The sequence below is a fragment of the Oncorhynchus kisutch genome, linkage group LG9 (genome assembly GCF_002021735.2).
Source record: "Oncorhynchus kisutch isolate 150728-3 linkage group LG9, Okis_V2, whole genome shotgun sequence".
Taxonomy (NCBI): Eukaryota; Metazoa; Chordata; class Actinopteri; order Salmoniformes; family Salmonidae; genus Oncorhynchus; species Oncorhynchus kisutch.
Window position 1 is genome coordinate 18,308,830 of NC_034182.2, and position 17,112 is coordinate 18,325,941.

At 41.1% G+C, this 17,112-nt stretch overlaps 1 protein-coding gene across 4 annotated transcripts in view; it reads left to right on the plus strand.

The window, feature by feature from the left end:
- Positions 1-11,072, plus strand: part of LOC109896337 (sodium/potassium/calcium exchanger 2) — a 203,229-nt gene extending 192,157 nt beyond the window's left edge. For all 4 annotated transcript variants that reach the window (XM_031832045.1, XM_031832042.1, XM_031832043.1 and 1 more), the window contains 4 exons: positions 3,828-3,962; positions 4,273-4,362; positions 5,499-5,665; positions 6,866-11,072. In XM_031832045.1, coding sequence (XP_031687905.1) covers positions 3,828-3,962; positions 4,273-4,362; positions 5,499-5,665; positions 6,866-7,115 — 642 coding nt within the window. In that variant the 3' untranslated portion in view covers positions 7,116-11,072. The remainder of the gene's footprint in view (positions 1-3,827; positions 3,963-4,272; positions 4,363-5,498; positions 5,666-6,865) is intronic.
- Positions 11,073-17,112: the final 6,040 nt, after the last annotated feature.

Consider the following 17,112-nt stretch of genomic DNA (forward strand, 5'->3'; position numbering starts at 1 on the left):
TTAAGATTGTTTTGATTACATGGGCTGGGATATGTTCCGGGTAGCTTCCGAGAATAATATTGACGTATATACCGAGACGGTTACTGAGTTTATCAAGAAATATATAGGAGATGTTGTACCCACTGTGACTGTTAAAACCTACCCTTATCAGAAACCGTCGATAGATGGCAGCATTTTGCGTAAAACTGAATGCGTGAACCACCGCATTTAACTTCAAGGTGACTGGGAATACAGCAGAATACAAACAGAGTAGTCATTCCCTCCGCGAGGCAATCAGACAGGCAAAACGTCAGTATAGAGACAAAGTGGAGTCGCAATTCAATGGCTCAGACACGAGACATATGTGGCGGGGTCTACAGACAATCACACACCACAAAAGGAAAATCAGCCATGTGTCGGACACCAACATTTTGCTTACGGACAAGCTAAACACATTCTTTGCCTGCTTTGCGGATAACACAGTGCCACAGACACGGCCAGCTACCAAGGATTGTGGGCTCTCCTTCTCCGTGGCCGACGTGAGTAAGACATTTAAACGTGTCAACCCTCGCAAGGCTACCAGCCCAGAGGGCATCCCTATCCCTAGCTGGCTGGTGTGTTTACGAACATATTCAATATCTCCATATCCATGTCTGCTGTCCCCACATGCTTCAAGATGGTCACCATTGTTCCTGTACCCAAGAAGGCCAAGGTAACGGAACTAAATTACTATCGCCCCGTAGCAGTCACTTCTGTCATCATGAAGTGCTTTGAGAGGCTAGTCAAGGACATATCACCTCCACCTTACCTGTCACCCTAGACCCACGTCAATTTGCTTGCTGCCCCAATAGGTCCTCAGACGATGCAATTGCCATCACGATGCAATCGTGCAACAGTGCCTCTTCAACCTCAGGAGGCTGAAGAAATTGGGCTTGTCACCTAAAACCCTCACAAACCTTCACAGATGCACAATTGAGAGCTTCTTGTCGGGCTGTATCACTGGTACGGCAACTGGTACGGCAACTGCACCGCCCACAACTGTAGGGCTCTCCAGAGGGTAGTGTGTAGTGTGGGGTAGTGTGGTCTGTACAACGCATCACCGGGGGCAAACTACCTGCCCTCCAGGACACCTACAGCACCCGATGTCACAGGAAGGCCAAAAAGATAATCAAGGACAACAACCACCCGAGCCACTGCCTGTTCACCCCGCTATCATCCAGAAGGTGTACAGCTACAGGTGCATCAAAGCTGGGACCAGAGAGACTGAAAAACAGGTTATATCTCAAGGCCATCAGACTGTTAAATAGCCTTCACTGCTGCTGCCTATATACTGTACACAGACTTGAATTCATTGGCCATCCATATATTTATATATTCTTAATTACATTCCTTTACTTAGATTTGTGTGTATTAGGTATTTGTTGTGAAATTGTTAGATATTGCTGCACTGTCGGAACTAGAAGCACAAGCATTTCCCTTCACCCGCAATGACATCTGCTAAACATGTGTATATGACCAATAAAATGTATTTAATTTGTATGACTATGTCCTTTAACTCCAATTTGCTGATGAAAGTTGTACAATAAAATACTAAAATCACATACCCAGATAGGGAAGTTAGCTCAAATTAATGCATTGATAATGTTATAAATTATGTATAATTTACAGTATATCATGACATTATACATTTTTGTTACTATGTGATCAGCTTAAATGCAGACTACATCTTGCTCTCTCGGGTCTGTTCTGGTGGACTGTCATTACAATCACTTATTGCGAACTTTGTAAAAATGTCTAGTTAGCTACAGTACAAAATCAATGACCTATCAAAATCAAAACTATAATTTCATATTTGGAAATTACTCCAACATGCTCTTACACGTCTGGAATCCCTTTTGCAAGTATCGCAAGTACACAGTACATTTTCTGCTCCACCTTTGTTGGTGTGGGCCAGATGTTGTCAAGATCTGTGCAGATGCACCTGCAGATGAGCCGAAAATACCTAACTCGTCATTGCTCAGGTTCTTAAACTTGTTCAGCGTGTTTTAGGGAGAGGAAAATGTCTTCAATATTGTGACAATAATGCAATATATCAGGTAACTGGGTCTGGAATTTTGGCCAGAAGAGGCCTGCTTGGATTAATGTCATGCGGTGAGACAGATTTCTGTGTTAAAGTGAGCCACTGCCTACTTATCTTTAGAAGTTGAAGTATCTCACTTGTTTGGCATTCTGATGACCACACTGAAGGTGCAGCAGTCCAGACATTCGATCGTGTGCCATGTATGAGCACCTGATGAGTAAAGTGTCAGGCTCATCCAGGCTTGGAGCGAACCACTGTCATCAAACACCCCTCTCTCAAGGTCACAGAGAGTGAGGGAATGCCAACCAACTCTATAATCATTTCTGAAGGCCTTAGTTGTCATTATTATTTATCATCATGCCATACAACACTCCTTCCGTGGCCTCCAACTGCTCTTAAACGCTAGTAAAACCAAATGCATGCTTTTCAACCGGTCGCTGCCTGCACCCGCATGCCCGACTAGCATCACCACCCTGGATGGTTCCGACCTAGAATATGTGGACGTCTATAAGTACCTAGGTGTCTGGCTAGACTGCAAACTCTCCTTCCAGACTCATATCAAACATCTCCAATCGAAAATCAAATCAAGAGTCGGCTTTCTATTCCGCAACAAAGCCTCCTTCACTCACGCCGCCAAGCTTACCCTAGTAAAACTGACTATCCTACCGATCCTCGACTTCGGCGATGTCATCTACAAAATGGCTTCCAACACTCTACTCAGCAAACTGGATGCAGTTTATCACAGTGCCATCCGTTTTGTCACTAAAGCACCTTATACCACCCACCACTGCGACTTGTATGCTCTAGTCGGCTGGCCCTCGCTACATATTCGTTGCCAGACCCACTGGCTCCAGGTCATCTACAAGTCCATGCTAGGTAAAGCTCCGCCTTATCTCAGCTCACTGGTCACGATGGCAACACCCATCCGTAGCACGCGCTCCAGCAGGTGTATCTCACTGATCATCCCTAAAGCCAACACCTCATTTGGCCGCCTTTCGTTCCAGTACTCTGCTGCCTGTGACTGGAACGAATTGCAAAAATCGCTGAAGTTGGAGACTTTTATCTCCCTCACCAACTTCGAACATCAGCTATCTGAGCAGCTAACCGAACGCTGCAGCTGTACATAGTCTATTGGTAAATAGCCCACCCTTTTTCACCTACCTCATCCCCATACTGTTTTTATTTATTTACTTTTCTGCTCTTTTGCACACCAATATCTCTACCTGTACATGACCATCTGATCATTCATCACTCCAGTGTTAATCTGCAAAATTGTAATTATTTGCCTACCTCCTCATGCCTTTGCACACATTGTATATAGACTCCCCCTTTGTTTTCTACTGTGTTATTGACTTGTTAATTGTTTACTCCATGTGTAACTCCTTGTTGTCTGCTCACACTGCTATGCTTTATCTTGGACAGGTCGCAGTTGCAAATGAGAACTTGTTCTCAACTAGCCTACCTGGTTAAATAAAGGTGAAATAAAAAAATAAATAAAAAATCATCATCATAGTTTTCATATTTTTTTTCCCCCAGAAAGGCCTGGCTGACCCTGACTGCACCACAATTTGAGCACAGATCTCCCAATTTCTCCAAACCAATTTCACATTTAACTGTATCAATACTGCAGGTTTCTCTTTTCTTTGAATTTATTGCATTATTCCGACGCACCTGCAACGAGAACTCAGATGTACGAGTGCTGTATTTAATTTTGAAACTGTATCGATACAGAAAGCCTCTCTTTTCCACACTTGCTCTCTTTTCTTAGGCTGAGGATGAGGAGGATGAGGACCAGCCTCTGAGCCTGTCCTGGCCAGATACCATGCGCAAGCGTTTCACCTACCTCATCATCATGCCCATCGTCTTCCCTCTGTGGCTAACACTGCCTGATGTCAGGAAACCAGTAAGTTATTCCCCTCCATTTCTATCTCTTACTGTTCCAGTTTGTCAGATAGAGAAATAGCCCCAAATGGAACCCTATTCCCTATATAGTGCTCTACACACTATGGGCCCTGCTCAAAAGTAGTATAGGGACATAGAAAGACTCATGTTTGGTATGAATTGTATCTGTCTATACTTATTTAGCTATAACTGGTCAATAATAAGTGTGATGTGTTGTTTGCTTTAGATACCTGTAGAACAATAATATTGAGGCTTCATTTGTCATTTACGCCTTTAGAGTAACCATAGCCTTTTCCTCCTTTGTCTAACAGACTGCAAAGAAGTTCTTTCCCATCTCATTTCTGGGTTCTATCTGTTGGATTGCTGGATTCTCCTACTTAATGGTGTGGTGGGCTCACCAGGTACGTGGGGTGCACTGGGGGCTAAATTAATTGAACCATTAAGGATTTTTCACACTACTGAGCCAAGCCAAACCAAGCTGTACTGAGCTGGCCTAGTTTTGCATCCACCATAGTTGCTGAAAAATTTGAGATTAGAACAGTACTATACTGAACAAAGATATAAACGCAACATGTTGGTTTCATGAGCTGAAATAAAAGATCCCAGAAATGTTCCATTTGCAAAAAAAAGCTTATTTCTCTCAAATGATAAAAAAGAAACAAATATTCTCCATCCACCTGACAGGTATGGCATATCGAGAAGCTGATTAAACAGCATGATCATTACACAGGTGCACCTTTGTCACACAACACAATGCCACAAATGTCTCAAGTTGAGGGAGTGTGCAAATGGCATGCTGACTGCAGGAATGCCCACCAGAGCTGTTGAAAGATGATTGAATGTTCATTTCTCTACCATAAGGCACCTCCAATGTCATTTTAGAGAATTCGACAGTACGTCCAACCAGACTAAAAACCGCAGACCACATGTAACCATGCCAGCCCTCCACATCCGTCTTCTTTACCTACGGGATCGTCTGAGACCAGCCACCTAGACAGCTGTCAGTATTTCTGTCTGTAATAAAGCCTTTTTGTGGAGGAAAAACTAATTATGCGCCCCTGCCCAGTCATGTGAAATCCATAGATTAGATTATTTCAATTGACTGATTTCCTTATATTAACTTCAATTCAGTAAAATCTTGAATTTGCTGCATTTATATTTTTGTCCAGTATGCATTTAGTGAAATCATGTTTCCTTTTGTAAAGACGCTAAACCACTTCACACAGAACAGAACACAAGCATGTTCACAAGCAAGTGACAGGACGTATAGGTAGTTAGAAAAGGAGAGGGATATTCAGAGGGTTAAAACACTGTGATATTGTTATCAGCAGCCTTCCGCTCTTTGGCCTGTGTAACTACACCTCTCAATCAAAGCTAGACCACATTAAATAGTCAGAGTTCATGAATACAGGGATTTCAGCAGAATACGAAAAATGAAAACCCCAAAATATGTCAAAGTATAGCTGTTTAATTCCTTAAACCTCACCTCCACTTAAAATATTTATTTACCCCATTTTTTTCTGTTTACTCTTTACAGGTTGGAGAGACCATTGGGATTACAGAAGAGATTATGGGCTTGACTATATTAGCAGCTGGTACCTCCATCCCTGACCTAATCACCAGTGTCATTGTTGCACGGAAGGGGCTGGGGGATATGGCCGTGTCCAGCTCTGTGGGCTCCAACATCTTTGACATCACCGTTGGGTACGCTTTTGTCATCAGTACTGTGATCACTCTAATTTCTAATTACCGTAAAATTGCAATTAATAGCAAGGGTATTTATTTGCTTAAATCACTGAACACAACAGGCACTTATTAGAGACAGGCTTCTAATGCACACAGATTTTGCTCATTTGCATAGTTAATTGTTTAGTTCCAGCTTTTACTTCTAGCATTTTAATAAATGTTTTAATTTCCTGAACTAATGTGTTATCATTTACACACTATCTCACATTTCTTTTGTCTTAATATGCCTCTATTTAAAAATATATTTAATGAATTTACAGAACATAATAATAATTATTCTCCTTTCGGCACTTCTTGCTTTCACCATTTCTAGGGGGGGGGGGGGGGGGTCTGTACCCACTAAATAGTTTACTGTATTTGTGCTTGCCAGTTAGCTAGCAGTTCTCAGCGGCTACCAGTTTCTTACTGGCAATAAAAACTTATGATTGCCATCATTTTTTTGGTCATTACTGAATTATTTAACGTAACAAATCAAACATTAAACCTTGTAAACAATTCATGGTAATTTATGGTAACCTTGTAAACAATTCATCAAGAACTGGCGTTTATTTGAAACAGCTGTTTATTTGCTGAAATGATTGCCTGACTATTAAAAAGATACCAACGGATATTTGAGACACTGCCTTTAATTTAAAGATGCACTATGCAAAAATTTGAATAGTTCGCCTAATTTCAATTTATGTGACAAAACAAGCAAGTATTGTGCAGAGAATAATTGTTCAATCTAAACCGCTGTAAAATATATTTTCCATAACCAAAAATCTTTTTTCAGCTGTATTTTCAGCTGTTTCAAGCTGGTGTACAAAACCGAAAGCAAAAGACGCAAAAATGCAACTTAAGCACGGAAAGCATATGAATAGTGCACATAGAACAGATATACCGGTCTTAGACTTGCTTTCAATGACAATGACATATTTATCTCACATCTCTGTGAATTTGGTTGGGTTGCCCATCGGTGGTGACATGGAAGTTCCCACTGTGGACATTTTGCCAAGGGACTTTATTCATTACAACCCAGAGGCGTCCATTCTCAGGTCTAAACTGAACAATAGCTATTATCTAGATTTATTACACAGATGTATGTGATGCTGAAAGATAAACTTTAAGTATGGCTGAAGACCATGTAACACGTGTGTCTGTTTATTTTGTGTGTTTCAGCCTGCCGTTCCCATGGCTCCTCTGGTCCATTATCAACAACATGCGGCCTGTGGCGGTGAGCTCTAACGGGCTGTTCTGCGCCATTGTGCTGCTCTTTCTCATGCTCATCTTCGTCATCATCTCGATTGCTGCCTGCAAGTGGCGGATGAGCAAGCTGCTGGGCTTCATCATGTTCGTGCTCTACTTAGTTTTTCTGGTGGTCAGCGTTATGCTGGAAGACAAGATCATCGCCTGCCCTATATCCATCTGAGACCCCTCCACTCCTGCCACAAAATGTTCACTCCTCTACAGGATACAAGAAGCATGGGGATGGGATAGAGGAAATACACAAAAAAAAACTTGCAGAATAAGGGCGCGTGATTAGGCTCGGCTGATTCACTGGACGGCTAGACCTGAGCGGAAGTAGATAATATTAATAATAATAACCATCATCATCATCATCATCATCATCATCATCATAATGATAATAATAATAGTAATAATACAAAATAATATTATTATTTTGGGGCGGGTAGTTGGGGGTTGTAGATGGCCGGGGGATGTAGTTTTTTGGGATTAGCCAGGTAGAGGAGCAACTATGCCGTCTTATGCATGTCACTTGTTTTACTCAGTGGACTACTCAGTGGAATACTCAGTAGATTGAGGAGGCTGAAGGAAGTACACAAGAGACTTCTGACAAAGCTGTGGTGGCTGAGCCTGGCATGAAACACCAGAGGTGCAACAATAATGCTTTCTGCTTCAGGACAGATTGTGAGAAACCTTTTTGAATAAAACTTTGGATGACACTCTTTAACTGGTTTCACTGACTGACCAGATGACTTCACTCGACTTGTCACTCCAGTGTTTGTTGTATAGTGAGTTTGATGATGATGAAGGGATGTTTCTGATACTCCACACAATGTGTGGATTCACACAAGACTAAAATATGGTTTGGAGCCATGATTATCTCCTCTCTTGTGTACTTAGTGAATGAGCATCAAAATACGAAGCAGTCCAAGCAGTTTTGAATGCAGAGCTGGAGATAGGAACTGATTTTGGCAAATTTATCTTTTGCTCTGTCCAAAAGACTAAAGTTCAAATATTCCATCTCCCCTTCTGGATGTCATTGCTCAACATGTCTGTTCAGAAGATTCATGTATTATTTTTTGATCGACACTATAGCTCTAATTACTAAAATAGTAGTAGCCCAGTTGTACTGTAGCAGTAACATGTACTCTAGGTGTTGGATCTTGCCTCTTCCTGGGTCCTGATAGGCCTACTTATGATCTTATCCACTTCTCCACCCGCCATTGGACATAAGAGTTCATATTGTACAGAGCTTGACATGCTTCACACACCAATTGGAAATGTAAACTCTACTGGAAATGTTTAACTTGAAACCCAATTCAATCAATTGCAGACAAATGAAAAAACATAACATAATTGACTCAATGTTTAAGCTGGAATATCAGGACAGGTGTGGTTGCACATCAATATACAAAGACTACAGATACGATTCAAAATTGAGATAAGTGAATGAAACTGCTACTTTTGTATCAATTTGGAATAACGCCAAGAGATTGGGGTTGTGTCCATTTTCAAACATTTAACAACTCTGACACACAGTGTAAAAATTCTGAGTAAAACCACAGGGTAATTTAAAAAAAATCTGCACTTGATTGAATTGGCCTATCTGCAGCCTCTCAAAATATATTAGCTTCCAATATTCTTCACTCTGAATAAACAAAGCATGTGTAGACTCCGATAGGACACTCATAACTAATATGTAAAGTCAAAATACGGTAGTAGATAAGATAACTGGCACTCGATGTTTGAAATAGTCATAAAATGCTATACTTAGATTAGTGAATGTTTAGCACACTCTTGAAATTAAGACTTTAATATGCAGGCTCCTAGAGAAGTTTATAGGAGCAGTAAAATGCATGATACATTTTCTTGTTATACCCGCCAGAATAATCACTACCTAAAAAATTATGAATTCTCAAATATTTAGCTTTTCAATATTTCTTTGATGCAAGAGTGTTAGGCTTCTATGTACAAAACGACAACAATATGTATGGTTAATGTCTATCAACCTTGTGCAATTTATTTTCAATTGAAGGGTGCTTTTGTCTGCATGTGGGAAGTCTGTATACTCTGCCATTGTAAAAATTGACATTTGATTAACAAAAAGGTATACAGTAATAACAAATGAATGGAGGTTACCAGTATTTTGCAGCAAATGGAAACTTATTATAGAAATCTATAATTATCTATATAGTCAGCAAATCTCATGCAGTCGTTTTCACAGTCACCCATAAACTACAGTACATGGAAAACTAACAGCAATATACTGTATACTGTATGTCAGGGTTGGGGTCAATTCTGATTTTTAAAAAATGTGGAATTCCATTATCCATAAGTATCTTCTGAATCTTTATTTAGACATTGAAGAATTAGATAGGGAACACAGGCAAGGAGGAGGGAAGTCAGCAAGGTTAAGGGGGGGGGGGGTTAAATCAGTGACCGTCAGGATTGTACATGTGTGCTTTCTGCTTTCTGCGAGTATTACCATTGGACCACACAGTCCAATTCAATTCCAGAATTGTATTTGCCACACCCCACAGGAAGAAGAATTTGAATTGAATTAAGTGGAATTGAATTGAATAAAATTCTATGAAATTCAAATGGAAATGTAATTGAATTAAATCCAGAAATTCAGAATCGGCCCAAACCCTGGTATGTGTCATTAATAATTGCATTTCCATCCATTTGACTGCTGTACTACTTGTCGTGACCTCTATCGTGACCTCTATACCTATACATTTAAAAACGATTTCTCCTGAAATCCTCCAAAATGTCTCCATGTGGCTCACTTTCAGACATCCAAACTGGCCAGACACACCTGCATTACCTCAGTTCTCTCTCTGTATATTAGCAAGAATTGACTGTAAAATATGAATAACTAAATAATGTGAATGTATGAGGAAAAGTGCATGTGAGGAATTTGGGCTGGTTACCCATGGGCGGCACACATGAAATGGAATTATGTACTGTACGTTAACCTTATGCATAACGCAAAAATAAGAACATACGTAGAAAATACATGTAAATAGAAAATATGCCTTTATAAGATTCCTTACTTGAACCAATCTAGAACAAAACTCCTTGGTTCAGGTTTGTACTGTGTTAAAAAAAGAGTATTTAATGTTTCAGTGGTAAGAAAACTTTTATCTTTCAGAATAATGATATAGTAAGCTTGTTCTCATATTATCATAGTATTTTTTTTAAACAATCAAATATGAAGTCACCCTCAACACTTCAAGGATTCAGTAATATCATGATTGATTGGTTGGATGCTTCACCTGTGTGTACACCACATTTGTGTATTGTTTTGCTGGTATAAAAAATTAGGGCTTTAGATACCACATTGCCTCCTGATATTTATTTGTCTATTTCCACTACTATTTATACCACTATTTTTTTCCTTTTACCTCTACCTGTCTTTAAAGTGTAGGTGCAAAAGTCAAGGGGCAGATGCCAAGGAACCATTTCTTCTTCCCTGCACGCATGCACACACATGAAAACACAAGTTAGAAAGCTAAGACATAAGTTGTGAGCATCCCCTCATTCACATTTAGATAATAAGATAACAGATGTTTTCCACACACACCTTTTTTAAAATCTTCGCTATATAGTGCCCATTGCCTTATCCTGTAGTACGATCCAGAGAAAAGGAGAACTGTGTTTGTGTGGCTAAAATACAGTACATGAATGTGTCAGGCATATTCTGTCATTGAATCCCTCCTACCCACACTCTCATTAGTCTTACCTCACCAAACCACTTGTTCTTAACCTTTTTCTCTTAGGTGGGGGTTGATTTCTTGAGATCAAACTTCCCCAACCTTAGTGAAACTGCCATTTCATAGTGCACTGTTTCCAAAGTTACATGGTATATTGTGTGCAAGCATGAATGCAAAAAAATGCAAAAACAACCAGTTTAGCATGTGAGACTGACATTGATTGCAGATTATAGGGTATGAGTCAAACACTAATACACATTTTAACTGTAAATGTTTTTATTTTATTGGTGTTAATGTAAGATTGATTTAAGGTGTACATATATACAGACAATTAACCATATAATCTAGATGTGTAAAACCACTATGTAAAACTACTGTAAAACACAAAGTATCTAATATAATGAATAAAGGTAACAAGGAAATTATTCAAACTTGAACTTTTGTTTTATTTTCCATTATGTTAAAGCTGCAGTCTGGGATTAGAAAAACAACAAAACTGCCACCCTGCCACTTGTTTTGGTAAACAGCTGAGGGATAGGGCTGCAGAAATATAACCACTCAAAGTTCATAAATGGGTCCCTAGAGATGGTCTGGCGGTTAAGGCATAACGGCATACGGCATATGACAGATCCCCCTGCATCCCCTGGAGCATGTGACAAAGTCAATGGTACAAAGCCAAAGATATTGATCTGTTTTAAGCAATCAATCTTATGTCATCGTGATGACTATAAACTTTTATACTAACATCACCAATCTGAGGTAAAAGGATGTGTAATTCCACTTAATGTTATTGAATTTATTTTATTTTGGGGAACAGACATATACAACAAAATGTACAATGTGGACCCAGAGCATATCACTTAAAAGCATTAATTAAATCACTTGTTTCCAAAGTGGTCCTCTATGGTAAAAACAATAACACATACAGTGGCAGGAAAAGGATGTGAACCCTTTGGAACTATCTGTATTTCTGCATAAATTGATCACACAATTTAATATGATCTTCATCTAAGTCACAACAACAAACAAACACAGTCCGCTTCAACTAATAACACACACATTATTGTAATTTTCTTGTCTAAATTGAATACATAATTTTAACATTCACAGTGTAGGTTGGAAAAAGTATGTGAACCCCTAGGCTAATGACTTCTCCAAAACCTAATTGGAGTGAGGAGTCAGCTAACCTGGAGTACAATCATTGAGACGAGATTGGAGATTTTGGTTAGAGCTGCCCGGCCCTATAAAAAAACACTCACAAAATTTTGGTTTGATATTCACAAGAAGCATTGCCTGATGTGAACCATGCCTCGAACAAAAGAGATCTCAGGAAAAATAGAAAACATTTCTATATACAGTGTGTGCAAATGAGGTAGGATAAGGGAGGTAAGGCAATAAATAGGCCATAGTGGCGAAATAATTACAATATAGCAATTAAACACTGGAGTGATAGATGTGCAGGAGATGAGTGTGCAAGCAGAGATACTGGGGTGCAAAGGAGCAAAATAAATCAAATACATAACCGTATGAGGGATGCGGTAGTTGGATGGGCTATTTACAGATGGGCTATTTACAGGTGCAGTGATTTGTGAGCTGCTCTGACAGCTGGTGCTTAAAGTTAATGAGGGAGATATGAGTCTCCAGATTCAGTGATTTTTGAAGTTCGTTCCAGTCATTGGCAGCAGAGAACTGGAAGGAAAGGCGGCCAAAGGAGGAGTAGGCTTTGGGGGTGTACAGTGAGATATACCTGTTGGAGCGTGTGCTACGGGTGGATGCTGCTATGGTGACCAGTGAGCTGTGATTAAGGCGGGGCTTTACCGAGGAAAGACTTGCAGATGACCTGGATCCAGTGGCTTTGGCGATAAATATGAAGAAAAGGCCAGCCAACGAGAGCATACACGTCGCAGTGGTGAATAGTATACGGGGCTTTGGTGACAAAACGGATGGCACTGTGATAGACTGCATCCAATTTGCTGAGTAGAGTGTTGGAGGCCATTTTGTAAATGACATCACTGAAGTCAAGGATCGGTAGGATAGTCAGTTTTACGAGGGTATGTTTGGCAGCATGAGTGAAGGACGCATTGTTGCGAAATAGGAAGCCAATTCTAGACTAGTTTACAGTCTAACCAGACACTTAGGTATTTGTAGTTGTCCACATATTCTAAGTCAGAACCGTCCTGAGTAGTGATGCTGGACGGGTGGGCAGGTGTGGGCAGCGATGGGTTGAAGAGCATGCATTTAGGAGAAGTTGGAGGCCACGGAAGGAGAGGTATATGGCATTGAAGCTCATCTGGAGGTTTGTTAACACAGTGTCAAAAGAAGGGCCAGAATTATACAAAATGGTGTCGTCTGCGTAGAGGTAGATCAGAGAATCACCAGAGAGGTTGAACATGCTAGTTATAGGGGTTTGCAACAATTTTGGTGGATCATTTTAGAAAGAGAGGGTCCAGATTGTCTAGCCCGGCTGATTTGTACGGGTCCAGATTTTGCAGCTTTTTCAGAACATCAGCTATCTGGATTTGGGTGAAAGAGAAATGGGGGAGGCTTGGGTGAGTTGCTGTGGGAGGTGCAGAGCTGTTGACCGGGGTAGTGGTAGCCAGGTGGAAAGCATGGCCAGCCGTAGAAAAATGCTTATTGAAATTCTAAATTATCATAGATTTATCAGTGGTGACAGTGTTTCCTAGCCTCAGTGCAGTGGGCAGCTGGGAGGAGGTGCTCTTATTCTCCATGGACTTTACAGTATCCCAGAACTTTTTGGAGTTTGTGCTACAGGATGCAAATTTCTGTTTGAAAAAGCTAGCCTTTGCTTTCCTAACTGCCTGTGTATATTGGTTCCTAACTTCCCTGAAAAGTTGCATATTGCGGATGCTATTCGATGCTAATGCAGTACGCCACATTATGTTTTTGTGTTGGTCAAGGACAGTCAGGTCTGGAGTGAACCAAGGGCTATATCTGTTCCTGGTTCAACATTTTTTGAGTGGGGCATGCTTATTCAAGATGGTGAGGAAAGCACTTTTAAAGAATAACCAGGCATTCTTTACTGTTGGAATGAGGTCAATATCCTTCCAGGATACCCGGGCCAGGTCGATTAGAAAGGCCTGCTCGCTGAAGTGTTTTAGGGAGCGTTTGACAGTGATGAGGGGTGGTCGTTTGACCACAGAACCATTACGGATGCAGGCAATGAGGCAGTGATCGCTAAGATTCTGGTTGAAGACAGCAGAGGTGTATTTGGAGGGCAGGTTGGTTAGGATGATATCTATTAGGGTGCCCGTGTTTACGGATTTGGGGTTGTATCTGGTAGGTTCATTGATCATTTGTATGAGATTGAGGGCATCAAGCTTAGACTGTAGGATGGCCGGGGTGTTAAGCATGTCCCCGTTTAGGTCACCTAATAGCTCTGAAGATAGATGGGGGGCAATCAACTCACATTTGGTGTCCAGGGCACAGCTGGGGGCAGAAGGTGGTCTATAGCAAGCGGCAACGGTGAGAGACTGGAAAGGTGGATTTTTAAAAGTCAAAGCTCAAATTGTTTGGACACAGACTTGGATAGTAAGAAAGAACTCTGCAGGCTATTTCTGCAGCAGATTGCAACTCCGCCCCCTTTGGCAGTTCTATCTTGGCGGAAAATGATGTAGTTAGGGATGGGAATTTCTGGGTTTTTGGTGGTCTTCCTAATCCAGGATTTAGACACGGCTAGGACATCCGGGTTGGCAGAGTGTGCTAAAGCAGTGAATAAAACAAACTTAGGGAGGAGGCTTCCAATGTTAACATGCATGAAATCAAGGCTTTTACGGTTACAGAAGTCAACAAATGAGAGCGCCAGGGGAATGGGAGTGGAGCTAGGCACTGCAGGGCCTGGATTAACCTCTACATCACCAGACGAACAGAGGAGGAGTAGGATAAGGGTATGGCTAAAGGCTATAGAACTGGTCGTCTCGTACGTTCGTAAAAGAGCGTAAAAGGAGCAGGTTTCTGGGCATGGTAGAATAGATTCAAGGCATAATGTACAGACAAAAGTATGGTAGGATGTGAATACGGTGGAGGTAAACCTATGCATTGATTGACGATGAGAGAGATATTGTCTCTAGAAACATTATTTAAACCAGGTGAGGTCACTGCATGTGTGGTAGGTGGAACTAAAGGGTTAGCTAAGGCCTGTTGAGCAGGGCTAGAGGCTCTACAGTGAAATAAGGCAATAATTACTAACCAAAACAGCAATAGACAAGGCGTATTGACATTAGGGAGAGGCATGCATAGCCAAGTGATCATTGGGTCCAGTGAGTAGAAGGGCAATCTGGAGACAAGGCGATTCAGACAGCTAGCGGGCCGGGGCTAGCAGAAGGGCCAAAGAGGGACGTTGAGACGGAAGATGTCAGTTGTCATATCTCCCGGCGCCGACAGAGATGGCCGACTCGCTTCGCGTTCTTAGGAAACTATGCAGTATTTTGTTTTTTTATGTATTATTTCTTACACTGTTACCCAGGAAAACTTAAGTCTTATTACATACAGCCGGGAGGAACTATTGGATAAAAGAGCAACGTCAACTTACCAACATTATGACCAGGAATACGACTTTCCCGAAACGGATCCTCTGTTTTGTCCACCACCCAGGACAATGGATCCGATACCAGCAGGCGACCCAAAACAACGGCACCGCCGAAGGGGCAGACGGAGCAGTCTTCTGACCAGGCTCCTTAGACGTGCACATCGACCACTGCTCCCGAGTATTCTACTTGCCAATGTCCAGTCTCTTGACAACAAGGTAGATGAAATCCGAGCAAGGGTAGCCTTCCAGAGAGACATCAGAGATTGCAACATTCTCTGTTTCACGGAAACGTGGCTCACTCGGGATACGTTATCAGAGTCAGTACAGCCATCAAGTTTCTTCACTCATCGCGCCGACAGAAACAAACATCTCTCTGGTAAGAAGAAGGGTGGGGGTGTATGCCTTATGATTAACGAGTTGTGGTGTGATCATAACAACATACAGGAACTCAAGTCCTTTTGTTCAACAGACCTGGAATTCCTTACAATCAAATGCCGACCGCATTATCTACCAAGAGAATTCTCTTCGATTATAATCATAGTCGTGTATATCCCCCCCAAGCAGACACCTCGACGGTCCTGAAAGAACTTCATTGGACTCTATGTAAACTGGAAACCACATATCCTGAGGCTGCATTTATTGTAGCTGGGGATTTTAACAAGGCTAATCTCAAACCAAGGCTCCCTAAACTTTGTCCTCAGATTAATGCAGATGAAGGGAGTTAGATATGCATAGTTTTTTTTCTGTATATATGAATTATATATTGTATATACAAATCAATCATGTTTCTAGTCTATTGCATAGTGACAATGTGTAATCATTGTAATAATTCAAATAATGGATAATGGAGTTTGATATGACTGAAAAAGAATGTCTCAGAGATTCATACCTGAACCACACCTTTATTTGCCAAGGAAGAGTACATGATCAGTGAATATATTCAATGTACAGGCTACTATAACTACAGTACATATGTAGTACTTGCAGTATATGTAGGACTTCCATCCTTGGCACAATACAGTTAGAGTAGAATATACGATCTATAGGCTTCATTAATGCCATTCAGTCTTGAAGTTGATACAACAACTATTTATTTTATTTTATTTTTTATTTCACCTTTATTTAACCAGGTAGGCAAGTTGAGAACACGTTCTCGATTACAATTGCGACCTGGCCAAGATAAAACAAAATAAATGAATAAATAAAATAAATACAGTAGGGAAAGAGGTAGTTGTTTGGGCTAAATTATAGGTGGGCTATGTACAGGTGCAGTAATCTGTGAGCTGCTCTGACAGTTGGTGCTTAAAGCTAGTGAGGGAGATAAGTGTTTCCAGTTTCAGAGATTTTTGTAGTTCGTTCCAGTCATTGGCAGCAGAGAACTGGAAGGAGAGGCGGCCAAAGAAAGAATTGGTTTTGGGGGTGACTAGAGAGATATACCTGCTGGAGCGCAGCCACAGGTGGGAGATGCTATGGTGACCAGCGAGCAATAAGGGGGGACTTTACCTAGCAGGGTCTTTGTAGATGACATGGAGCCAGTGGGTTTGGCGACGAGTATGAAGCGAGGGCCAGCCAACGAGAGCGTACAGGTCGCAATGGTGGGTAGTATATGGGGCTTTGGTGACAAAACGGATTGCACTGTGATAGACTGCATCCAATTTGTTGAGTAGGGTATTGGAGGCTATTTTGTAAATGACATCGCCGATGTCGAGGATTGGTAGGATGGTCAGTTTTACAAGGGTAAATTTGGCAGCATGAGTGAAGGATGCTTTGTTGCGAAATAGGAAGCCAATTCTAGATTTTACTTTGGATTGGAGATGTTTAATGTGGGTCTGGAAGGAGAGTTTATAGTCTAACCAGACACCTAGGTATTTGTAGTTGTCCACGTATTCTAAGTCAGAGCCGTCCAGAGTAGTGATGTT